Here is a 27,206-nt window from a genome sequence, read left to right as displayed (position 1 = left end):
CAGCAGTCTTCATCACTGTTCCATTACATGCAGTACAATAAACACATGTATTGATACTCATATATTTCAATGTAAAATACAGTGGCAATGACTCAAAAAAGCTCAAAGAAAAGATTGGACAAACTGTAGGAATCTGAAGAAAATTCACCTCAATCTCAAAACACAAAAGAGTTCTAAACCAATAAGCATATTAATTATGTTTGGCACAGAGTAAAAGTTGCTATCTATCAACAATAGCATGAAATGTCATTTCACTTCTCACCACAAGGGGGAGAACTTGTTCTGCTGCTGTAGTTCTTAACCACTTAAACCCTATATACAGTAGGCTACTTAATAGTCACCTAGTATACTATATTATTACAGTATACTAGGCCCCCTGTTTTCCCTCTACTAAATATCTTCGCAGAGCTTGTAGACCGGCTGTTTTCGCTGATTGTTCGCCCCCAGAATAAGGACACTAGGGTTCATGTGTTTATATCCAAGTAGTTAAATAACTTTAAAATACATTACAGCTTATGATACTGAGGACAAAAAGTACTTTAATTAGAAAATGTTCCATTCACTTTCAAAGTAGCAGTCCCCTTTCTCAATCACATCCTTTATACGTATATATCTCTTTCTGTACCTGTGTACAATAACTGGACCAGTGATTAGCAACATATTAGCCACACAAGTTCCAATGCCCAGAGGCAGTTCAGTGCTGTCGAAATGTCCTACAACTTGCATCCATTTCCAGGTTTACATTAGGCCATGGCCAACTGCTGGAGCCTGGCTGTGTGGGCAGCCATGAGGAGCAGCAGGCCAGTGAGGACCTCCAGGACATAGGAGAGCCAGGCCAGGCCCAGGGACCAGCCGAAGGACGTGCTGACAAGAGCCAGGTACTCCGGCCCCACTCGTCTCTTCGTCTCAGCCAGGGCCTGGTAAGAGTACACTATGTACAGGCTCACACCACACAGGGTCAGCAGGCCTAATGCGAGAGGGAGGACATTGAGCATACTCACAGAGCGACCATTTGCTCTTACTGTACTTAAGTCATACTCAAATATGACGCAAGAGCAAACTGTCCCCAGTGTGAAAATGATGTGTAATGCAGGACAATGTTGAAACATAAAGCAGTGTGACTGTGTGGGCACAAACAATACAGACACACATTCATGCATATGCACAAGCATGCATGTACGAGTAGCCTACGCACATCCTACCACAACACAGTTATTTTAAATCAGAGCCATCATCAGAGTACTCAGAGTACAAACCACCAAAGACGCCCACTCATCAAATTTAACATATTAAGAGTGAACAATAACATCTGAGCCACAGAATATCCCACATCACAGGGCGATCTCTCAAGATCAAAAGGAAATGCACTGACAGATATGATGCGTTTGACTTAAATAACCTTAATCCTCTAAAGATTTGATCAACAAAGACACAGACACACACATACACAGCCAGGGCTGTCACGATCATTAAATGTTAGTTGACGATTAATGGTTGTACAAATAAAACGGTTTAATGATTTGATTGTGTTTTTGGCACTGTACATTGAATCATTTCCAGATGAGTGGAAACAATTCAGAAGATTATGCGAAATAATTACGATTATCTCAAATAAATGCTATTGTGTAATCATTCTGACAGGCCTACAGTTCACAGCAAACAGATGGAAGTATAGAGCTACAGAGCGTGCATGCACGCACAATATGTTAAAGGTAGCAAGGCTGCTTGTTTCTAGGTTGCTGTTGCATGTACAGTGTGTGTCCACTGTTCACTGACTTGGATGAATGGTCACATTTTCAGCTGTATAGAATGTGTATAGATCAAACAAAACTACATGCTACAAACTATATGCTACATAGCATGTCACTATTGCTACTACTGTACATTCTGTACATTGCAGAGTTTTATACCATGTTTTGTATCTTCTTGACTATCTCTGCTAAACTAATAGGCTACATGCTGTTACTATAAACCTTGTTGATATCCACAGTTTCATGTATGGATACAACCAAATATCTTATCCCACTGTTTAGTGGCCTTTGGAAAGGATTGGTTGCCATGTTAGAGCAAATAGAACCAACCTACCTTAGTGGCAACAATGGAAAGCAATTAATACAACAATTTTAATGTCTAATCAAGCATACCTGGTATATACAACGGTGTGATTTAATGGTAGTGTACCGTAAGCTAATGTATATATGGATATTTTTTGTCTTTTTCTACATCCCCTGTCTGCCTGCTAACACTGAAGATCTTGTTCATGTCAGCGTTTTATTAGCTTAAAGATTTCCAAAAATGTCGTTGTGTCAGTGAACACGGATAAAAACACAAACAGTCACACACATGCGTGCGCCTGTCTAACAAGTCAGAGGTATTAGAAGATCAAGAAAGGTTCACCGGATCAACTAAAGTGAATTGAGTTAAGAGACAAATTATAAAATTAGATAAGCAGTGGAAACACTGGCATCAAAAGGAAAGCAATCCCAAGCCTGGGTAGCGGCAGGGTGTCAAGGACAAGATGGGACATGCAGTAAGATAGCGTGCAAAATTCACAAGACAGGTCCAATCTAATTCTCGCCTTGATTCCATTTCATACACCTCCATGTGCTGCTTATTAAAGGGTTAGAAGGGTTAGTTAGTGGATTCTCTCACACAAGGGCCTCCGTTATCAGTGTCATAAGGTGTTGATTGGAGCATGACACTGGGATGTTTGCAGGAAGCCATAGAGCCTGTACTCGGACACTCTGGGTTGAAATTAGCTCAGATGCAAAACTGTTCAGTGTTTAATAGGTAAACAAATTCACCTCACGCATTCGTCTTCCTTCCACCTTCGCCTTCACAGCGTAGGGTGGCGGCAGCCCAGACATAGGAGAAACGGGCTCGTGACCAAAAGCGTTGCCGGTTTGATTCCCCAGACCAGCTGCTTTTTGCAAGGCACTTAAAAGGCCATTTTCTCCTAAACTGGTTATAGAGGGCAGTTTTATTGTATCCATATGAAGCAACATGTTGCAGTTAAAAGAGCACCTGTAAAGCTTCAGACTTCTTCCCATTCCAATAATGGGGAATGTTTTAAAAACCTAACTAGACCAATGTGGTTCAGCAATCCGCCTATTAGAGTTTGAGATATCTTGTCTTGGACATTTTGGTCTATAAGGGTGGCTCTAGGGAAGGCCATGAGATCACCAAAATCAGTAAGGTTCATACTCTGTGGAGCATGAAGATGCACATTAAATTCCATGGCAATCCAGCCAGTAGTTTTTGAGATATGTTATTTGGGACCAATGTGTTGGCCAAGTGTGACTGATATTGCCAGTATTGCCACCCCCGCAGCTAGAAAAGCTAAAATTCACATTTCATTTTGTCATCCTTGCCCTTCAAATGCAAGAGTCCCGTAAGGCCTTGTCAAGTGTGTCATTGTCAAGCAGGATTTAACACTTTAAGGTAACAATCGGGCGATTAAAAGCCTTTCGAAATTCCACACGTTTCTGGAGCAGCACATTGCACTTGTCAAAGAAAAGCATGGGGAGAATGATGTTGAAAGGGTAAGAGCTTTCTCATATAGTATACTGTACTATTGTACTGGGTAGTTGCCATTATTTGTGGTCAAGACTATCCAAGTAATCTGACCTTGTTTGGTATGTTACAGTGTCTGCTCAGCTCTCCAGCTTTTCCTCACTCTTTCTCTGTGATACCTGTCACGTTCACTCCTGTCCATATCTTTACACTTCTCAGTAATGAGTGTGTGGAAAAAAAAGGTGACTGGACTGGAGTTACATTTGTTGTCGTCAATGCATCCCAGAATCGCCCTCTTCTCCAAACTAGCCAACGCTGAGAAAAGACATCACCTACCAGCCAGGCCGAGACTCTGATGCAAGGCTGGGCAGCACGATTGAGCCAGAACTGGTGGAATTGTTTCAACGAACTGAACTATAGATTACTTACTGCACACTAAAAAGTATGATGCGGTGCCAGTGAGCAGGGGGGGGCTGCGGGCCATGGAGCTGACCAGTCCGCAGATTCCACCAAACACCAGCAGGACCAGGCTGAGGGGGAGGACCACCACAATGACACTGTGCATGTCTGTGGGACAGACACACACACACACACACACACACACACACACACACACACACACACACACACACACACACACACACACACACACACACACACACACACACACACACACACACACACACACACACACACACACACACACCATTATCCTCATTTACAACAGTGCCAAGCTAACAAAGACAACTAATTATCACAAGTAAGACGCGCGAACGCGGGAAGCGAACGCAAAACAAAAAAATAATAATAAAAAAAAAGATTTAAAAAAAAATAACCAATAAAAAAATACCAAAATATTCTGCGTTAAAAGGAGCATCTTAGAAAAATACAAATTCCCCAAATCAATGTTTTGAATGTTTTTGAACAATTCAACAAAATGTTTGAAGTGCCTGTTTCACCCACTTCCGGGGGGCGGAGCCAAAATCCAAGGCCGAAGTATTTGTTCGTAGACCCCCACTTAGGGGGGGTAGAAAAAGTTTGGGAGCGATTTGGGCACTTTTCATTTAACATGGGGTTTCAATGGGGAGTTTTTAGGAGCCTTCTCCGGGGCGTGGCTTCCGGGGGAAGGGGCGGGCTTAAACGCAACCTTGACAGGTGTGTTCAGTTTTCAAAGACCTTTCATTTGATGTATGGTACGTCTATATTGGACATTTACTTGGCTGCACACAGGCAGTGCACACATACTGCACACAGAGACACACACACACACACACACACACACACATCCCGAGCACGGTTTCATAGTAAGCTCCACTTGCGCGGAGGCGCGCCTCCTTCCGCTGCGTTCGCAAAAAAACATGAAAAGACAGTTGCATGTGGACACACGCACGCACACGCGCGCACACACACACACACACACACACACACACACACACACACACACACACACACACACACACACACACACACACACACACACACACACACACACTATGTGGTAACAGCAGCTAGGAGTGCCCTGACAATGGAACTTCATTAATGTCAAGCAGTACAATCCAGGGTTTGTAATGACTAATGAGACTCACTCAGCATGTGCAGCTCAGACTCAGAGTAGTTGGAGGAGTCTGCTGTGAAGGAGTACACATTACCACCTGGATATTGGAATAAAAAAAGGGACGTTAAGGACACTTTGAAAACTTAATTGCAATTGTATTCAGTTTGTTATTGAGAAGGGTTCATAGAAATACAACAGACAGTTCTACGAAGAGAAGAGTGGTGCCAGATTAAAAAGGAGTAAAGGAGTGTAAAACCCTACTCACTTTCAAAAATACCCTAAAGATACACCTTCAGGAGGCTGCAATTCAAAAATGGCCCTTGTCCAAGTCCTAACATAACCTACCCCCTACCCCCCACCCCCCTCTCTCTTTCTTCTTTTGTACATATTTTTCACTCTTCATACCAGTAACCTGTAAACTGATTGTATGACATTCTGTATAGTAGTGTGTATATCTGTCTGTCTCTTATGTCATCATGATTTGTGTGCATGGGGATCTCATCTTAAACAAAGCTAAGTGCTTAACTGAGCTATCCAGTTTAGTATACCTTGTATTGCGAATTTGTACTTCCATGTACTGTTCTCATGTCTTACTACATAAAGTACATCAATCAATCAATCAATCCATTGAGCTATGACTGCCCCTTCAAACAGTACAGTGGTTCTCAAACATTTTCATGTCAAGGACCCGCAAATTGATATGAATTTGGCCAGACCCCAATCTGAAATGTAGTAGTGCCTAATTTTCAGTACTTTTACTTCTACTCAGTACTTGAGTAAATGTACTTAGTAGTTACTTTACACCACTGCAGAGGTATGATAATAATGATTTTAAACTACATAAAAGCTTACCGTACCCTTTTCCACGATTTTCCACAGTCCAGAGTGGGAGCTGACATCTTTCAGCTCACTTCGGTTCAGTGGATTGATCTCTATGATGTACCAATACTCGCTGCCGATGGCTGCTGCCAGTAACGCGAAGCTCAACATGCCGGAGATGCCCGCAGAAATCACTAAGGTGCCAAAAGTTATTATCCTCATCTTGTATTGTTTGTTTGGTTAAAGTTTAAAATCGTTGCGTGGCAGTAAGTGACGTCCTGCTGTAGACGCCACGGATCACCTGGAATCGGTCCTTTTATATGTTTGGTAAAAGGATGCGCAGATTCCTTTACACTACCATTTCAGTTTGAGTTGAAATGTGCCAAATGACCGATCGTGTGTGTGGGTGGCGGTCTAAATAGATTAAAACAGAGCAACGACAGCTACTACTTGGAGGCACGAGTTTTTTTGGGGGGGCACTGGCGCACAATTTTACGCACCAATCAAGCTTACGCCGTGCGTAATGAAGTCCATGGGGGCAGTGGTGGAAAAAGTAGGCCTACTCACATTTCTTACGTAAAAGTATCAATACAGTATCAATTCAGCAATGTAGAAAGTTACAAGTAAAAGTCTGGAATTCAAAATGTAGGCTACTTTAGTGAAAGTACAAAAGTATTGGCATCAAATTGTACTTAAAGTACCAAAAGTAGAAAGTACTCATTATGCAGAATGTCCCATTTCACAAGTTTTCAAAGATATAAAAATCTTTTGAAAATAGCAAATTTACAAGGTCGAGCTTGTAGATCGGCTATTTTCAAATGGCCAAAATGTAAACAGGGCTGAAGTAGTAGAAAGTAGAAATGAAGTACTGAAAATTAAAAATACTCCAGTAAAGTAAAAGTTCCTCAAAATTGTACTTAAGTACAGTACTTGAGTAACAACACTGCATGGGGGTAGACTGGATTTTGAGTCACATTTAAAGAAACAGTCTCACTCAAATCACGCAGTGCATTAAAGATGATCTAACTTTAACTTTATGGGCTCTGTCCTACCATTTTCAGAACTCTCGACTGTACATGGTAAAAACAAACATAAACCCACATCCGAGAGTGAGACTATTGTATCTCAGCTGTCTTTGTTTCATGGTAAGGATTGTTATACTGTAGATAAGGCCACAATGCCACAGCCACCTTTATGGCTTTGCATACCCAAAAGTACCATTATTTGTATCTAGGTTAGCTTGGACAACACTGTTATATCATAGTCAGGACATGTTTAAACAGTCAGAACATGTTTAATGATATAAACACCAGAGGAATATAAACATAAGGCAAAAACAAATTAAGAAAATCATCTGAGGGTAAAATGGACCTCAGCTACAGCGGGAAATCTTTGTCTAAGAGAGACCATGAAGCCACTGTTTGTTTATGAACATGTTTCTGTTTCTCAATTAATGTTCTATATCATTTATCAATCCTCATTTCACACACAGGTCTAGACTGTTTCTTCCCCAAGACTTTATAAAAAAAAAAAAAAAAAAAAAAACCATTATGAAAATGATACAACACAACCACACAGAATACACACACAGCGCCCTCACAGATCTAGACTCTATTGATCTCTGGTCATTCTTCATCCATGGCCTTGTTGAGTATTGCTTGTCTCGTCTCTTGGGCTTTCTCCTCAAACCTTTTGATTTCAGCTGTTTTTTTGTTCTGTGAATGGAAGACAAAAAAAAGGAATCACAGTCTTGCCTATAGTAATATAGTTATATTTTACAAATTAAGTTTATTGTTGGTAGTCTAGGTTTAAAAACAATTCAGTGTATTTATTTAAACGGTAAAAAGTATTTAGTATAAAGTATTTCATGGTGTAGTCTGAGGAACATACAACGATATAGTTCAATCTCTCTTTTTCTAGCTTGTAGAACTCCTCCACCGTCAGTTCCTCCACTTTCTTCTTCAGGGATATGAAGTGGCAGCCTTTGGAATGATCTTTATGCTCCTTTCTGGAAAGGAAAGAAAGAAAATAGACTGTTGGTGATGGTGTCAACCAACTCAAATTGAGTGATCTCATATATAAACAGTGGTGTAAAGTAACTAAGTAGATTTACTCAAGCACTGTACTTAAGTACAATTTTGAGGTATTTTTTTTACTTTACAGGAGTATTTGCAATTTTCTGTACTTTTACTTCTACTCCACTACATGTCAGAGGCAAATAGTATACTCCACTACAATTATTTGAAAACTTGAGTAACTAGTTACTTTGTATTATTACAAAACATGTATTAACCACTTCAGCCCTATATACATTTCGGCCATTTGAATATAAGCGATCTATAAGCTCACAATGTGAGCTATGTAGATCTGCTAATTTTTTTGCATTACAGGTACTTTCTACTTTTGGTACTCTAAGTACATTTTGATACCAATACTTTCATACTTTTACTCAAGTAGATTTTGAATTCCGGACTTCCACTTGCAGAGTATTTCTACATGATTGCAGATTGATACTTTTATTTAAGTAAAACATGCAAGTACTTTCCCCACCACTGTGTATTATAAACGGCCCAATATAGGGTGATGAACAGACAGTTTTTAAACTGAACACAGGCATAATATAATGTTATCTTACTCTGGGTCGTCATCTGGCTCCCAGCCCTCCAGTTCTTTGAGACAGAAGAAACACATTGCAGTGTCTGGACTGTTTTCTGACGGGGTGTGGATAAAACCAGCTTGGGCCATCTGGAGAGGAGAAGGAAATCATTTAATGGCATAAATAAACAGCTACCACGTCTCCAGAGTTAAGCACTTAAGCCAAGGGCGAAAATAGCCTAGATCGGCAAGCTCAAAACTACAGCTTGGATGTATTTGATCGTTGGCTTAGCAGCTAGGATGTAGCTTGTTAGCTTGTATTGGCTAATGTTATGTTACAGCTGAGCTTATGTTAACGTAACGTTAACTCACGTTCTCTGGAGTACAAGTACAGTCTTCATCAAACGGCCACCCGGCGTAAGTCTTGAGCCTGTTTTCGTAGAAATACAGTTTTATGTCGTCGTCGTTCAACAAATCCATGGTTAAAATAAATGGGTAAAATGAACTAAAAGCCCTCCTGGATCAGACAAACAGCGGGTGTTGCTGCACTTTCAGTGGTTTTGAAAATTCGAGTCAACTTTTGATTGGTCGATGTATGACCCGGAAACACATTCCTTTTGTGTTGTTTTATGGGAAATGTAGTTCTTAACGTCTATTGGACGGATAGGACACGCGCGGAAGTTTGCATCCTGTGTCAACATAACAACCAGCGTTGCCATGTCTGTTTATTATAAGCGACTTTGGGCTTGTTTCTAAAGTGTAGTTGCTTATTTGAGCTTGTTTCCTAATATTGTTTAAACCAGTGGTTCATAGACATTTTCATGTCAAGGACCCCCAAAGGAATAAATATTTGTCCACGGACCCCCAATGCCATCTGAAAATATTTTGTGCGAGGGAGTGGGACCCGGGGACCCCCATACTAGATGTGTGTTGTTAAAGATGTTTAAAACATATTGCAAAATAAACTTTTTTTTGGGGTTGAAAATGCTATTTTCAAATCGCCGTAGTAGCCTAGTCACTTCTTTTGGGCTTGCTTTCATAGACGTGGTTGCTTGTTTCTCTCGCGAAACCTGCCAACACTGGTTGGAACGGAAAGCGGTTTCACTTGAATCAGAGCGTGCCTTGAATCAGTGACAGTGAAGAATGCAGTTTGGTGTCCCTGGTTAATTTAATCGATCTTATTCGGTCAGATCCAAGGCCAGCTAGTTAACAGAGTGTGTTTTAGAGTGCAGTGTGTAGGAGGACTACACGTATATGTTGTATGTATGGAAGGGAGGTGTGTTGTAGAGACCTGGGCACAGCTGGGCTGTCGTGCGTCAACGCGCACAGCTAAAGTTCTGTCCATGGGGACAGATGTGCTGCTGTGTGCCTGTAGCGACGAGGTCCATGTCTTCAATAAGCAAGAGAAGAAACTCACGGTAAGTTTGCTAGTCTATAGTTTGCTCTAGTCTGGAGGATGTATCATCAATCTTAGGTGGCATTGTATTTGTGTCCTTTTACTGTTTTGGATAAAGGTGGTCCCTATAGATTAGAATTGTTCCTACTAACCTGTTATTTTGCTTTTCCTTTTATTGCAGGCTAGCCTCCTGTTCCCTTCTCTTTTGACTGATGTCATTCTGTGTCAGGATAAGCACAGCCTTTATGCAGTTTGTGACAGTGGCGTTTACTGTGTTAACTTGTCATCTATACTGTCTAGGTAAGGACCCCTTTGTAGTAGACTACTGAACAGGATTATTATGCTACAGACAACAGATTGTGTCAGATTGTATCTGTTTCTCTCACACAATCATACAATTCGCAAATTGTAATTCATGTGTTTGAACAAATACTCCTTCAGTTTCACTGCTCTTGTCTTCGCCAGGGTTCCGAGCGCCCCGGTTAACCAATCCTCCAGCCTGGCTGTGTTTGAGATATCTTCTGATTGGCTGGCTGTCAAAGACGAAACGGTTTGTTCCTTGCTTGTCGTCGGTACCGTTCTGCTGACCCTGTCGAAGAGAGACTCGCATTGGGGGTTTGCTCTCTACAAAATACCCTCCTCAATACAGTCATCAGCCAGTGGGCATGAGAAAGTCACAGAGCTCAGCCTCTCTGTGGTGTCGGATGGTTTTCATGATAACATGGAGCTAAACCAGAGGACTTGGCGTGGAAGGCGGCCAGTGCTTACTTGTGTCTATTCCAGTGATAACTCACCACAATATGCCAACTCATCTTCCTCCACATCGTCGTCTTCATCGCCATCCCTGAGCGACGGCCATTGCCTCCTGCAACCGATTCTTTTCAAGCTCCTGTTTGGAGTCGACGTGGCCCTTTCCAAATCACCCATAATCCTCTGCGGCCTGCCCGACGGGCGCCTGTGTTCCTTCCCGCTGCGACTCCCGGGCTCACAGGTCAGAATTCTGCACAGCATTGAGCAGCCAGTGGTGCTCATTGGGACTTCTGTGGTTCCATCTGACATGGACACGGGCACAGAAGGCCCTCAGTGCTTGGTGGTGGTGGGCGGAGAGGGGAGACTGCTGCTGGTCAGCACCTGCGAGGAGGGGGCAGAAGCAGGTGGTAAGGTCGCTGGTTTCACTGAAGGCTTTGTCTCGGGACCTGTGGAGTGTGGGTTCGTCAATGAAGACCGTCTCTATTACAGCACTGGTACAGACCTCCTCGCTCTGGACCTACCAGTGGGAGCATCAGAGAGAGCTGGCCCAGGAGGGAGTAATGCAGTGGGCCACAGGGAGAGGCAAAGCCTGGGTCATGGTGAGGAGATACCCAGTAAGACAGTAGCTCCGGTTGCCTTCCAGAGGCCTGCCAGTCTGAATGTCTATGGAATTACCACCCTAACTGGACCTTCGCACAGAAACGCAGGTAACCAGATTAGATCTCAAACCAAACACGTATTTGATACTTGATTTAATTGTACTTTAAAAGATAAAGATAAGCCTTAGCCTTCATTGATCCGGGAGGAAATTCAGGTGTCATAGCAGCAACAGCAGTAAGCGTGAAACACAGGACACGTAGGCAAGAACCAAACCAAGATGGATAAGAATAGAACAAATTTAAAAAATGGTAAGACTCCCCCTGACACTAGACATCTGCACTGAGTCTCTAAAGGAATGAGTTACCATATGTACAGTGACAGTCATATGTACAGTCTACCACCAATGAATATATGAATATACATGTATTGCCATAAAAAGTAAGTATGTCACCATGTATCTCCATATGTCAGTCATAATAAGTTCCCATTACACTGGCACTATCACTTTATGTATATATGACTATTAATCATATTTGATATGATATCTTTACTTGCACAAGTCTGAGCTATTCTGACATTATTTTTTTGAGTACGCTTTGTTTATATATTTGATACGGTTTGTTCTGTTTTAATGTTTGATATTTTTCTCATTATTACTTGACTGCAAGAATGTGTGGAGAGTTTGCACACTTCTACACCTGTAAAATTGCAATGTGACAAATCAAGTTGACGTTAAATACATGCGACAGTACATAAACATTGGTTCTGTAACTGTATGGCTGAGGAACTGTTTGGTGATCACTTGATATCTAAAGCTGATAGATTGACCAACAACTGTGACCAGTTGAATAGCTGCTTCACAACTACTCAATTACTGTTAATGTCAACTACTGTTGACAAGTAGTACTGCCTCACGCTCATAAACACAATATGTCCCCTGGCCAAGCAGGGATTCCCTCTTCGCTGAGCAGTAGATGTTTTGGTCTCTCATGTGAGAGATCCGGGTTCGAATCCCAGGTAGGGCATAATACTTGGCCAGATTGCAGCTTTAATTAGAAAAAGGGGATTCATCTTAGATGTTGTTCATTTTATTTTTGTCTTTACTCTTTGTTTTTTCCTGGTAAGATTATGTGTGTTAGTACTACTTGTGTGTCAAAGTCAAGTATTATACTCATACTTTGTACTGTATTTGTTTTATTTCTTAGGATCTTCATATTCACACACTAAGCTATATGTTTGTATTACTGACTTTTATTATTGCTGTTGTGTAACTGATCAGCAGGTGCAGTGCAGCTGGTAGGGCTGTCTTCCAGAGGTAGGCTCCAGAGGATTACCCTGCCAAAGAGAAGAGATGACAGAGACTTGCCCAGCCTACCCTCATCACAGGTGGGCCAAAGGATCAGAGACCTGCTGGCAGCTATTGGAGATGTGTGTGACAGGTATATTAAATTTCATTGACTCTTAAGGCTCTGACACCCTGAAGCGTCATTGATGCGAGCATCATGGACACACGTCAAGTTAAACTATTTCACATTGGAAGCGTCTCTAATTGTCTCTATGTGGCTGCACCATAATTATTAGTAATCTTAACCATATTGTACTGATCCAAATGAAACAGACGCACCAAAACAAACACACACACACACACACACACACACACACACACACACACACACACACACACACACACACACACACACACACACACACACACACACACACACACACACACACACACTCACACACCGACATTGGTATGGTATGTTGCTGCCAGTCAGTGGTCTGTGCTGAGAGCCTTGATGCTCCAAAATAGAACTGTGCTCTGAAAGACACCACTTCGCATCAAAACGTGTTGACGTGTCCATTTGACTCTTCCAGTGTCAAACAATGGGTGTGTTTGATGACATGTGTGCCTTTGATGCTTGCAGTGTGTCAGGGCTTATAACTGTGATTGTGATTCACTGCATTCTCTGATGAGACAGATTTAGAGCAGCCAAAAATATCTATTTTGTTCATGTAAACGTCACATTCTGTTCTCCAGGGCTTCAGTGTTGAAAAGGACCATCCAGGACAAAAATGACATCCTACGCCACCTGAATCAGGTCCTCAACATTAGCTGCCTGATGCTAGCCAATCACGACGGTGAACCACAAATTCCCGTCCAGGAGAAGCCAATCAGATGTCACGCTGTGTCCAGGTGGAACAGGTTGCTACAGCAGGACTCCTTGAACCTGACCTGTGTTCTGGAAAATTCTAGTTGCTACGTTTTAGAACACGGCTGGTCCTTCTGTGTCACTGTTGTACCGCTCTCCTATTCTCCCGCTGTGGCCGCAAAGAACACCTCAAGAACCTTTATGTTCCCCTTTAGTTCTCTCCACTCGGGGGAGAAGTTTGAAGTGTCGTTGCCCCTTGCGGCTGGAGGTGATGTCACTTTCCCCATGACGGTGTGCTGCACACTCATCTTCTCACTGAAAAGCCTGCTGGGTGAGGATGTGCTGGCGAGCCTGCTGGCCCATGGACATGCCGTTGCTGGACCTCGTCCGGGATTGGACAGTAGTTGTGTCAGTTTGGCCCTGGAAACGTTGACGGTGGATTGGTTGGATGCTCTGCAACTGGGCATAATCTCCACAGATACCGTCCCCATGGATACGATCCAAGGTTTTATAAGCACTCGCAGGGGTAGAGGAACTGGCAGGCCAGTTGGAGGACCAGAACATGAGAGAGAGCACTATTCAGCGTGCATTAGGGTGTCATCAGAGCTGCTGAGTGCCACATTGGTGCTGGACACACTTGAAGTGGATCCTAAAAGACCAATGCTGGCTCCCACACATCTATGTGTCTCTATGCTGCACTGGCTGCTCTCCCAAAGTCCTGGGAGAGGTGAGATGGGGTCCTGTGCAGACATGAGTGGACAGGGAATCTCGGTGGTCCATGCCCGGGGTCCAGGAGGGCACATGGTCAAACTGACTGCAAAAGAGGTTTGTGGCCAATGTATTTGATCGTGTCTGTGGAAGCACTATAATAGTAAATAAAAGCGATTTGCTCAGTACCATAACACTGAAATGATGGGGGGGGGGGGGGGGGGGGTTCACTGCTATTACCCAAATGAGATCAAAACCCCTTATGAAAATAAATGCAACAAATTAATAAAATGCCAAACATATTTGTTATATCTGCAGGTAACTATAGGTTTAGAGATGGTGGAGAAGGCAGAGATGCCACTGCGTGCAGTGGAGGTACAGATTGAAAGCTCCTCAATGGCTGCTGTGTGCGGACTACACCATGCTGTGTTACGCCGTCTACAGGTACACACACTCACACTCACACTAACTGAATAAAGAAGGCGCTGGAGCAACTCGGATGATTGGAGCCTTTTTATTTTAACACATTGGCTGCCAGAATTATTTATTTATTTTCTACAGTAGACTGCCAGACTTTTTCAATGAAAAAATAAAAGTACTCAGGAGCCGAGATACAGAATTTTTAAGTTTTAAGTTAACAAGGAAGTGGATGGGAGTCTAAATCTTCGAAAAATCATATCTCCTTGGTCTTTGGGTCAAATCTAAAAATAAATAAATATATATATATTTTTTTATTTTTTTAAAAGAACGCAGATCTGCGTTCTTGGCAGCCTGCGTTGTAAGGCCTCAAAAGAACGCAGATCTGCGTTTTTGGCAGCCAATGTGTTAATAGCAGGGTGCAGACTGCAGAGCACAGAAAAAAACGACAATGTTTCGATGTCGGGTTACAGCTTATTGCTCCAGTACCGCCTTTATTCAGTTATATATGTCCGCTCCTGAGACTCTCTCTTTCAGGCTGTACAATTAATCAAATGTGTTATCCTATATTGCAATTTTAGAATATCATTGCCTTGACAATGGTTTTTGAAATGTTTTTTTTTCGGTTTGAAAAATATGTTTTTAAAAAGTCACGGTGTTGATATGACACGTAGTATTGTTCTTCAAATTATGAGTAATAGTTATAAGAAATGTTTGTGCTATCTAGCAAAAACAATCAGTTTAGCCAATTGTACAGACTTAACACAACGCATGGACAGAAATGTAAAGTATCAAGATTGAAGAGTAATTAAAACATTTTAAAAAGAGCATAACAATATTCAGAAATCAAACTGTCTTTTTTTTTCTTTCTCCATCTTCTGCTTTGTTACCTGGTAGACATTGCTGCAGAGAGCTCCTGAAGAGGTTGTCTCCACCGTCAGAGTTGAGGGGTTGGGTCTGAGACAGGCTCTACGCAGGGCTGAGGTAAGACTTAACTCAGTCCTTTATACTTGTTCAGTCATTGAGTATGACTCAGTCACAAGGGAATATTATTTTATATACACAGATGAACAACTAAAAGAGAAAACCGTGTAGATGTTTACTGGTTTCGGTGTGATGGGGAGCGGGGGGTGGGGGTGGGGGGAAACAGGCAGGGGCAGAATGTTTCTCCCTGCCTGGTGGATTGATGTTTCCACAGATACTTTCAATAACAATGCAATACAAATATTTACAAATTAAGTGCACAACCCCTTGTGCAACATGCATCATCAGATCTTTTTCCTACCAGCTACCTAAAAAACAACAACGTATTTGTCATTTTGGGGCCATATTTTTCAAGTGAAGCAAGTGATAAAAAATGTAAGCGTTGATTTTGATGTCATAGTACCGTTAATGACTTAATAAATGACAACTCTAGCAATGAAGTAATTCATGGGAAAATGTTATACGTTTATGTATTATATACTGCATGGCCAAAGCTGAGAATAGACAATTACATGTATTGATGCCGGTCTGGCCTTTTAAGCATTGTGTCCCATACATATGCCCTCAGTAGAGGCAGCACCGACTTTCAAAATGAATTACATTTCACAGACATAAAGTTATACACTATGCAACATAGTTTTAGTATTGTGTTGAAGTACACAGTGGCACCTGCTTTTTTATTTTGTCATTTGAATCTATTATCTTTTTTTATATTTAGAGTCTCAGATTTTGTTTAGATGCATGTAATAGTTTGATGATAAATCATTTCTTTATATTTTTTTAAAAGAAATGTTTTGGACTATTTGCCTTTTAATTTATTTGATAGTACAGTAAAGAGTGACAGGAAACGGGGAGAGAGACGGAGTGATACAGTATGCAGCAAAGGCCGTTGGGCTCGGGAATCGAACTCCTGACTCGTTGTCAGCCTGCATTTGAACCTTAAGTATATGTGTGCGCTAGGGCATTAACAGAATATTCGAATATTCGACTATCAAACCACTATTCGATTATTCTATTAAAAACATTTTTAGTGGCTTTTCTACAGCAGACACGCAGCTGTGAGCTCTGGTGTGACATCAACTCGCATTCCTTGAGTCGAGTCATCAATGCCAAAAAAAAAATATATATATATATATATATATTTTTTTTTATTATTTTTTTTATTATTTTTTTTTAATAATCAAATCGATTAATCGAATATTCGAATACTTATAGGTCGAATAATTCGAATGCTAAAAATCACTATTCGTGAATGCCCTAGTGTACGCGCCTTAACCACTAGGCAATTGGCGCCCCGATAAATTATTTCTTATTGTGCCGTTATCCATATCTACTTCTAGTTACAGTATTACCCGTTTTAACAACTGAATTTTCCCATCAGGCCATGTTGCAGCAGCTCCAGCAGTGTCGTACTGCAGAGGCCTTTGGGGTGGTCTCGTCTGGAGGGCAGATGACCCAGTCTCTTCTCAGTGTCTACCGACAGCTAAGAGAGAATCCTCTCCTTATTATGTAATACTTATGATTCTCAGTCACGCATACACAAACTTAAGAATGTCTTTCTCAGCTGCAATCCTTGTCTTGGTTGCTAATGGTAAAATAGGTGACTGTTTACCTCCTCTCGTGTTTGTGTATGGTCATGGTAAACTATATTTTGTTTGAGAGTTGTATGCTTTTATAGTGGATGGCAACCAAACCTACAGTACTGTAAAAAGAAAGTCTTGAACTAATATTACCTAAAATATAACAACTTGCAGTATGATTTGGGGATCTGTCATTTGTGAACATATAATACGGTGCATATTGTCTCACACTTGGCATCAAGGGTTGTACTGGGGTAATAAGTCCCTGTGACATACTAGTGTCATGTCCAGGGGGTGTACTTGTAAATCAAGCTGCCTCACGCTACAGAAACAGGAGATAGGCGCCACTTGTCTCGGGATCCGTTGGTTCCCAAGGCTTACTTACTTACTTGACAATTCCAGTATTCAGATGCTATGAGACGGCAATACTGAAATGAAATGAAACATCACTTGTCATACAGGAGTTTTTTTTACTGCTTTTATATTTTATTTATTTCTGTGTTCATGAAAGAGTCAAATAAGAAATCTGGATGGAAAACATAACATAAGAATAAATGAAAAATGCATCAGCATCAACTAGTGGGTTGTAAATCAGCACAGTGACTAACTAGTACTACCATGCAGGCAGTGGTCTCTATGGTTACGGTCTACTGTTACTATGAGTGATTGTAGACCGCCTGTTCTGTGCTAGAAACCCAATCATTCCTGACTGCTAATAAGCTTAGAAACCCAATCATTCCTGACTGTTAATGAGCATATCCTCTGACAGGACTATCATACTAATGAACCCGACCCTCGCTAGAAGGTGACCTCATGCAATATGGTGACTACCTCTGTCTCAAATGGCGCCCTATTCCTAGGGACTCCCCAGAGCGCTAAGTGGATGAGTGAATGGTCTGCTTTTGCCCGAAGGTCGTTACACACTTCTGTTGTGACATGCTGCCTTTGACTGACTCCAAATTTACACCGTCACTCAAATAATACCTGTCAGGATTGGCAAAATGAGAAATAGACAATAGACAAGGGCGAAGCAGAAAAAGAGAAAAAGTGAATGATGAATCATAAGAACTAGTTACAAGTTGAAATGTAGATGAATGGTCAGAGCTTCGGGTGCTAGCTTGAGACAGAATTGTTGGAAGAAAAAATAACTATTGGTAGGATGGGTCTGGTATGTAATTTGGGAAATCGACATCAGTGACTAATCCCCACACGTTAGTATGAGTTGTTCGGAGAATTACATTAAAACGTTGCATAAAATTCTCTTGGGGGGGGGGAACACAACAAAAAATGAAGAAGTCAAGTGTAAGGTTTGATCACACTCACTGATATTGCAGTTCTGAAATCAAATCGATTAAAAAACGATTCAGTTCATCAAGGCTCTTCTTGGCTGAATATGTGAGGTCTCTCCTCACACACACACACACACACACACACACACACACACACACACACACACACACACACACACACACTCTCATCCCCTCGTAACAAATAGTTTTCTCTCTGTTGTGGCATGGTAGAGACTGCACCTAGTCACTGATGATGAATGTCCTTTACCCCAAAATGCAACCAAGCGCAGCTGAAGACAAGCCCGCGATCCTGACCCGTGGTGATCGTTGATTAGCGGCCACCCTCTACCTTGACACGGGGTCAGAGGGAAGGTCTCGCCTCTGCTGTAGTCCAGTCTTGGGTCAATACTCCCACAGGGCTCCGGTGCTGGGGCCAAGGCCGTCTCCCTTCAGATTGCCTCCCTGGTCTCCGCGCAAGTACTTGCCATTCTTGCGTCGGATGGCAAAGCGTCCGCGCTGCAGGAACTCAAAGATGAAGTCCTCCGGAGTCTCTCCATCTGAACACACTAGCCCAGCGCTGTTCACGTACCAGTACTGCCCGCTCACGCCTTAAGGGTCAGACAGAGAGAGTGGGAGAGGGATCAATCACTTTGACGGTCAATATCTAACGATTGAGGGAGGTGATACTGATAACTAGAGTGCAGTAATATGTGAGTCTGTGGATATATATACTGTGTGTGTGTGTCTCCTAAAATGAAGAGGATCTTATTGACTTCCAAAGCAAAATCTTTTGTTTAACTGACGTACGCGCGCGCGTGCGTGTGTGTGTAGGCGCGCGAGAGCATGTGTGAGACGAGACGGAAAGCAATATCACTTTGTTGAAGGAAAAAAATAGTTAGGACATGCATCTTTGTGGGTGCATTTGACTATCAATCAGTCTATCAAGATGACTGTGTGTGTGTACAAACCTTTAATATGGTATGCCCCATTACTGTGTTCCAAGGTGAAGATGTCATAGACAGATCGTCCAGCATCGAGCGTGTTGGAGTTCTTGTGGTGGCAGATAAAACCGGTGTCTCCTCTCAGAATCAGCATGGGCCGGTTTATCATTTTCAGAATCAACAGTTCATCCTCACCTGACCAACAGGCGGCAGCAGAGGGACAAAGAGTGAGCCGGGGAGGGAGTGCAGAGGAATGGTGTAGTAAAGAGCACAATCATGTTGAGGGACAGATGCAGGACAAAACATAATGTCTTTGGATATTTCTGTAGTTTTGATTAACCGGAGCATGCAGGCCAACATGAAGGACAATGTCTTCTGGAGTTTTAATGTCATGACGAGTGGGATAAAAATCAACGCTTCTCAATTCTTACCTATGGCATCACTGACAGCAAGGAGTTGGCCATTCTTCTTAATGCAGATGTATTTGCCATTGTTGGCTCTTAGCGCCACCCGGTGGCCTATCCACTCCAGTGCAAACATACTGTTTTCTGAACTGTACAGTCAAACATCACAGGGGAGAAACACAAAATTTCACATTGAGTCAAAAAGGTTAACTCCATTTGACATAGCATGTACTTAACAGATACTCTCCCTGCCTATCGATTGCTATTTCCATTATATCTCGTTTATGTGTAGCATTTATTACTTGCTGTAAGTAAAGTTTCCATTATAATACTATAAAGTAAGCTATCACTCCTTAGTATAAGTCCATATCTGCAGTATTGGGTGCCCTGTTTTTGTAATTGTGCCGTTAACTGCAAAACTGTAGGCTACACAGTAATCATTGCCTTTTCAAAAGTAGAATCCTATAATACCTAAAGTGAAAAGTACAATCACTGATTTTAATGCATGAATAAGCTACTCAGTTACAGGAAAGCACTAGTTACAGTACTTTTCACTAGGTGTGCCATGAACTGAAACCAAAGGATGATAGGTGAATACTTTTCATGGCCACTGCGCAAGAGGGCTACACAATATTGGCTACAAATTATTATATTTATTATATAAAATGATATAAAACGTTTCTCTATTTGTACTGTAGTCCAGAGACTCTGCGCATCCATAGAGTTTGATATGGTTATTGTATTAGTAGTATTGGTACTACTAGTAGATGTAAGATGATGTCTCCTCACACTTCAGTGCCGGTTGTCTGGATGCCTCCGTGACCCACCAGGTCCCAGTAGCTGCCCTGGCTGGTACGGAATGTGCACTTCTTCGTCTCCTTGTCAATCTCCATCTGGAATGTCTCCATGTCTGTCTCATCCGCCTGGTTGGCTGAGAGGCTCACTCCTGCAAAGAGCATATGGATTGGTGAGGGTTGTGTGTCACTAGCCTAATCTTGTTTAGCCAGGGGTTCTCATCTCCAGTCCTGGGGAGCCAGACAGAGTATTACTGGTTTCCAATCTAGCTATCCAATTAGGCACTAATTTAGAAACCTGGTGAAAGGAATTAATTGCCTGGTAGAGAATTACAAGTGGAATGGGTTCCTAGTAATTGAGTTGAGAATTTCTTTTGGGCTGAATAATGCCAAACATAGATTTAACCAAAGCCCTTGTGCAATGTTATCTTTTATGTTTAGTTTTTTACTACAGCTACATTTTGTATCATTGTGCTTCATTATTATGTCCAAATGATGCTTAACCAATGGACTTTAAGTGGCGCTAGGCGACATACTTGGGCTACAAAAATGACAGAACACGCTGTATTTTGTGAGAGAAAATACAGCCTGTTATTTCTTGCCTCTGTATTTGTCCCTCCGATATCTCACCGCTCATCTCTCAACCAATTTTTAAGCTCTACGAACATGAACTATGTGAGGGACCAGTTCAAGCTTGTTGTTGTTTACAGTCGCTGAAAGCCAGCATACTTTTGATTTCACCGCATACTCAAAGAAACCACAATGATAATAATAACAATACGACGATGATGCTAATATGAAAAGTGTCATTCAAGATTAAAGGAGCACTTCACCCATTTTCCACCTTATCGTCCTTAATGGGACGGCCATAGCTGAATGGGTGTAAACGGAAGGTCCCAGGTTAGATTCCCAGCCCTGGCAATGTGTCGAGGTGTCCCTGAGCAAGATACCTTACTCCTAACTGCTTCCCCCCTAACCCTAACCCTCAAGTCTGACCAAATGAGCAGCAATCAGCTGGGTGAAGCTGAAAACGGAATTTCCCCTTTGGGATGAAATAGGTCTAATTCATATTTGGGGACATGCATGTCGGTATCGATGCAAGTTGTTCTATTTATTTGCTAAGAGGCACAGATGTTATGCGAAGCTCGGCCAATACGTTACGCTGATGCGTCGTGTTAGCTAATCAGGGACTTATACTGGCTTAGCGGCTCAAACGTTACGTGGTGCTCCACCAACCTGTGAAGCCGACGGTTTGGGTTGGTCAATCAGGGAAGCCGACGCATACAATCTCCCGAACAGAAGCCCAGTCATTGGTCCAGAAGCTGTCATTAAGTGGTTGAAACCGAAAAAGTTGAGCTAAAAAATAAATTTGCCCCATATTACAGTAATTTGCTTCTCCTTGTTAATGCTTCCCACCAGAAGCCCAGTCATTGGTGTAGGTCGGTGTTTATTTATAGATTTTTGCAAATTAAGAAAATACATTTATAGCTACTTCACTTAGGCCCAAACGGAAACACATTATTTGATGGCATATAGGCCTACTGATTTTCTTTTTTTTTCTCATTTCATTGCCATTTTAATGAAGACCCAAGCACAAAATAGCTACTCTCAATCAAATGACAAGCTCTATAGGCATGGCTTAGAAGCAGGGCATACTCAGTGCTAAGGGGTTTTCATTAAGCCACCTATAAATCATACAGACATGCAAACTTGTAGCTTTTCAGCTACAATAGCTGTTTTGAATCCAAATAGGGCAATTGTGTGACACCTGACCCGAAAAAAAAAAACAATATGTTGTCACCTTTTTCACCTCTGGGCTGTTTGCATGCCTGATCATATGAAACTCAAGACTTTAGTGTCAAAAGTGTGAGGCACGCACACATGCATGCAACTAACCTACAGTAGTACGGTGTTTGAATTCGAAATCATTGTGATCAAAACAGGCAAGTATTTAGGCTATAGTGAAGTCATCAGTCGTACAGTATTTTTCATTTTCAACCTACCAAATCGTAATATTATCCTAAATGTTTGTACTGCAATAAGCAGCGTTTGTTGTCAGGCACTCAACCACGATGCAGATTGCGGGGGACTAAATCCCACATTAGATGGATCCCTGAATATCCCTGAATTATTTTCTTAATCCAATAACAACACTGATCCATGCACGTTACCCCTTTATCTCTTCCCCCCTTACCACCCTTTATTATCTCTGCCCCCCTCCCCCTTTACATTCTTCCTTATTTCTCTCCCTCCCTCACTCCTCCCTTCCATCCTGTCTCCCCTTCTCCTCTCCACCCCCCCCCCCTCCTGCTGTCACAGCAGGGCTCTGACATAATCAGCTTTGGAGTACCAACCGCCCAATCCTTCAATCCCCTCAATGAAAGAATAAAAGAACAAAAAAATAATAATAATCAGGAAAATACCAGAGGATTTTGCAGTCCATGCTTGGCAGGATGTACAGATAATTACCTGCCCCTCTCGACCCCTGTGCCAACTAAGACGTGAGCATTCAGTCGTGAGGAGAACACGCTGAAGAAATACGTAAACACTGATCTGGGTTCATACCACAGCCTATCACAGAGGCAGCACACCCCGCCCGCGCTGTTATTTTAAGTCAATCATCTAAAGTAAATATAGTGACTTGGTGTAACCAATTAAGTTAGCATTAATTTCAATTTAATTTGAATTCTCAAAGTCACCCTCCTATACTATGCAGCCATGCACTAGCCTTTAGATGCCCATCAGCCACTTTCATTCCAGCTCAATGTCATGCTTTGTTTACCAGTCCAGTGTGTCTATTTCACACTAATTCAGCCCAGATATGATCCACGGACAGGGCTCAGCTGGGGCCTCACAACAACTATCTGATAGACCAGAGAAAAGAGACGGAAGGCGGCGGAGGAGAAGAAATGGAGAACAACAGAGAGAGAGAGATTGGATGGGGGGTGGAATCTGAGCCAGGAATCTGCAGGATATCAGTAGCTGTGTTGAAGACGCGTGCTTTATCACAGAGGCCATCTCTCTGACACCTCAGCTGGTCAAGTATACCAAAGAAGATGTCGTAACCACACTCACTGGTGGCTAATTTATACTTAGTTGTATGGCTATGTTGCCCGCCCAAAATAGCTGAAATCATTTTTTGTCTGTTTGTTTGTTTGTAGTTGAAAATGAGCAATTTTGGTGCGAACTACACAGTCATATGATGAAGTATCAATTTGGTTTTACTGTAAACCATTGGGCGCTCACACACAGATGGATACAAGCACCACACACACATGCAAACTCATACACAGGTGTACAGATAGATACAAGCACACACCTGCATGCAAATTCTTACACACCCGTGCATGAAGCGTCCACTCAAACACCAACACACACACGCACGCACGCACGCACGCACGCACGCACGCACGCACACACACACACACAGTGGCCCAGTAGTGCCGTGTTTTGGACCAGACCCCAGATCCAGCTCGACTTTCTGGTGTTGTCCTGCCTGGAAGCAAAAAGTGGAGCAGACCTGACTAATCCATCAGCTCTGACATCCATTATTAATGGTAAGGTGATGCCACGGCCCCACTATCCCTCTGTTTTCTTCCTGCTCTCAATCCTTCATCCTTCACAATTGCATTTTTATTTCTCTTTTTCTTTCCCTCCATTCATTTGTCTTTCTGCTCTGTTTGTGCCTGAGTTTGTGTGTGTGTGTGTGTGTGTGTGTGTGTGCTTGCGTGTGTGTGCTTGCGTGTGTGTAAATGCAAGTGCGTACTTGCTTGGGCATACACACAAACGTGTGTATGTGTTTGAGTGTGTGAGTCTGTCTTTGGCATATCATTTTTTCCCTTCCAAGATCACTCTGGACTAAAGGACACAGCGAGGTGTTGAGAGACAAAATTACTCACTCACACACCCACACCCACACCCACACACACACACACACACAAAAACGCACGCACACACTCAAGCCGTAGGTGGTGAAAAGGGATTCAACCTGCCTTTCTACAGGTGTACTTTCACCATTGTGTACATTGGTATTGCTGTAGGGTTTTCACAAAGGTTTAGCAGAAAGCATGGCACAGTGATGCTGTAGTCACTAGTAGTGGCTGATATATCCTGTTTCTGGACGCAAATGTAGCTAGCAGAGCTGACCTAGAATGTACCCCCACCCTTCCCCTGGACCTCCCCAATCTACCTATTATGCTATGACCCGGTCAGCTTCTCTGCTCTCTGCTTTAACTCTGGCACTGTCTGTTCTTTTGGATTACTACTGACTCTGTATTTGACTCTGCCACACTTGTACACGGACTACTAGGATGTGCTGATGAAAGACTTACATAATATTCACTCATATATTAATTGCTGATAGACTACAATGTTGTCTATCAGCAATCACTACATTTTACCCAGATACTCACTTTTGAAGCCTGTTGACTCAACATATACTGTTGATGCTCTGTACATATATATCTCTGCTGTCCGGCAGCAACCAGCTAACTCCAAAATTTTCATTTTTCAGGAAATGAAAAAACAAACCAAAAAGTGGAGTTAGGAGGTTTTGTTCATCATTGATAAGAACAGCTGAATGGACCTCCAAGCTCACAATGAGGTTGGAGGTCAAAAGGGGGTGGAGCCTGGAGTCAGTAAAACCAGCTAACTCCACCCCCCTTTGGTGGACTTTGCTGGTTTAGCAGAAAGTTTGAGGATCCAATGGAGTTAGCTGGTTTTGTCTTAACGGCTTTTTAATACTTTTCATTGGTTCAATATTTTTTTAATCAACACACAGCCGTAAAGGGTGTTCAATAGCACTGATTTATGGAAAAAAATGCAAGAAAAGCGGAAAAATTGAGTTCGCTGGTTTCTGCCGGACAGCAACGATTAATTCATATATTTATTGGTGATAGACTGAGAGATTTATATTCACATATTCATTCATATAATCACTGGTGATGGACTGTACATTTATGACAGCTTATTTCCAGTTTAGGCCAAATGGCCATATCGATTTTCCCCTAAAAACTGTGGTACAGTGGTATTAAGGCACCCTTATGACCACTATAGGACTATGAAGCCTATTGACCGCATGCTGTCGCTATGGCTCATGCCCCACGATATTGTTTATTTTTATTTGAATCTTTAAATGTATTATTTATTTGCTCCTGACTCTCACCTGTTCCTGTGTTTAGTCTTACTGCTGTTGTGACACATGATTCCCCCCCCATGGGATCAATACATATCTTATCTGTCTGCATGAATTGCAAATATGAGTGGATTGCCCACTTCCCTCTAATAAGAAATACAGAATTGTTGCTGTTAAGAAGTTATTCACAAAGCACGGATATCCCTTGTGTGTGTGTGTGTGTGTGTGTGTGTGTGTGTGTGTGTGTGTGTGTGTGTGTGTGTGTGTGTGTGTGTGTGTGTGTGTGTGTGTGTGTGTGTGTTGTATTGTAAAGACTCCCTTACAGCCAACTAATTACGGCAAGTGCCATGTTAGCAGCACTGAACCCTGTGTTTTTATCCAGACATTTTCTGTATTAGTGTTAATTTTCAAATAGTCGACCTGACACCTCAGCACTGATGGGAGCACAGACTCAGGCGTTGATTTATGTGCAAACACACAGGTGACAATAGCGAAGGCCCACCTGTCTACCCACCTGCTCCTATTGTCCTCCAGTCCTATGAGAGTCCTGCTTCACTTGTATCCTCCCTTCTCCCTCCCCCCTTCCACCTCATCTCATTCTCCTTCAGCTTCCATGCTAACAGCAAAGTATTTCACCAATCTAAAGTGCTTCTGTTGTTTCTTCAGAATTCCTTTCAGTTTTTTTTTTACACTTTCTGTTTCACTTATTGTCATCTTTCCATCACATTCACCCAACACACCAAAACCTCTGCGTCAATTTAAAACCACTCAGAGTTAAATGAACACTTGTATTGAGGGGTTTTTACTGTGACGCCTTATCGACTCCCATACTCTCTCCTGTGCCACTTCCTCACTTACTGGTTCTCTCATTGTCTCAGTCCTGCTTCTTCTCCATTGTCTCATGGCCCTTTGTTTTTTTGTTTTTTTGGATTAGACCTTCAACCCTGCACTCTTCAATCTTCTTTACACAACAGCCCCCCTTCTCCCTTTCCCATCCTTCATACTGTGTCAAGTGGTGTATTTGGCCAACATTACAGGTGCAATCTTAAAAGATATATCTGTTTCGACATGTCCACTCATACTGTGTTACTTTTTCAACATGGCATATTTTAACCAATCCAACCTAGGGATGGGACTATATGAACATTTCATGTCACGATTATTGTGGCAAAAATAATAAACTACTTTAAATCCCAGCATTCCTATTCTGGGGGGGATGTTCGCCAACAATAGCCGATCTACAGTTGGCAGATCCTCAGTTTTATTAAGTACTATAGAGGGTTTAAGTGGTACTGAATTTGCAGCTCAACAAAAGCTAATTGATCTTAGTGTATGACGGAGGACAATTTCACGATAAATTAAAATCTCTGCGATACGATTATTGTGAGCGGTTTCTTATCACGATAAACGATAATCGCTATTATCGTTTATCGTCCCATCCCTAGATCAACCCTTTGGACCCTATTCTGGGCATGTCATAATAGGCCAAAAATGTGGCCTTAGATGGGCTATTTTTGGCAAAGAGATTTTGTGTAGAGGGAAAAAGAGAGGGGTCAATGATGGACCCCTGGAGG

General features: G+C 42.1%; 4 protein-coding genes across 4 annotated transcripts in view; 1 reads left to right on the top strand and 3 right to left on the bottom strand.

Moving 5' to 3' along the window:
* Positions 1–743: 743 nt before the first annotated feature.
* tmem235b (transmembrane protein 235b) lies at positions 744–6,109 on the bottom strand (the record flags this gene model as incomplete). The annotated part of the gene is made up of 4 exons (XM_084078261.1): positions 744–967; positions 3,943–4,080; positions 5,100–5,165; positions 5,926–6,109. The coding sequence occupies 4 exons, from the start codon at positions 6,107–6,109 to the stop codon at positions 744–746; spliced, it is 612 nt and encodes a 203-aa protein (XP_083934387.1).
* A 1,052-nt stretch (positions 6,110–7,161) lies between these two features.
* Positions 7,162–9,029, bottom strand: birc5a (baculoviral IAP repeat containing 5a). Its single transcript, XM_084078801.1, has 4 exons — positions 8,855–9,029; positions 8,523–8,632; positions 7,778–7,895; positions 7,162–7,602 (listed from the first exon to the last, which is right to left on the bottom strand). Exons 1-4 carry the CDS (start codon positions 8,960–8,962, stop codon positions 7,513–7,515), a joined length of 426 nt encoding a protein of 141 aa, XP_083934927.1. The 5' UTR covers positions 8,963–9,029; the 3' UTR covers positions 7,162–7,512.
* A 601-nt stretch (positions 9,030–9,630) lies between these two features.
* On the top strand, positions 9,631–17,218 carry faap100 (FA core complex associated protein 100). Its single transcript, XM_084078107.1, has 8 exons — positions 9,631–9,900; positions 10,060–10,178; positions 10,344–11,335; positions 12,508–12,667; positions 13,270–14,206; positions 14,408–14,533; positions 15,404–15,490; positions 16,872–17,218. Exons 1-8 carry the CDS (start codon positions 9,748–9,750, stop codon positions 17,001–17,003), a joined length of 2,706 nt encoding a protein of 901 aa, XP_083934233.1. The 5' UTR covers positions 9,631–9,747; the 3' UTR covers positions 17,004–17,218.
* Positions 17,219–18,761: 1,543 nt separating this feature from the next.
* The window catches only part of fscn2b (fascin actin-bundling protein 2b, retinal), a gene marked incomplete at its 3' end in the record, with an annotated part of 22,619 nt that continues 14,174 nt past the window's right edge, over positions 18,762–27,206 (bottom strand). The window contains exons 4-7 of the mRNA XM_084079020.1: positions 20,494–20,650; positions 19,732–19,853; positions 19,328–19,495; positions 18,762–18,967 (exon numbers count right to left, since the gene is read on the bottom strand). Coding sequence (XP_083935146.1) covers positions 18,762–18,967; positions 19,328–19,495; positions 19,732–19,853; positions 20,494–20,650 — 653 coding nt within the window. The remainder of the gene's footprint in view (positions 18,968–19,327; positions 19,496–19,731; positions 19,854–20,493; positions 20,651–27,206) is intronic.

Source organism: Gymnoscopelus microlampas (assembly GCF_963454915.1).
Source record: "Gymnoscopelus microlampas genome assembly, chromosome: 14".
NCBI classification, from domain to species: Eukaryota; Metazoa; Chordata; class Actinopteri; order Myctophiformes; family Myctophidae; genus Gymnoscopelus; species Gymnoscopelus microlampas.
This window is presented reverse-complemented; position numbering and strand designations above follow the sequence as displayed.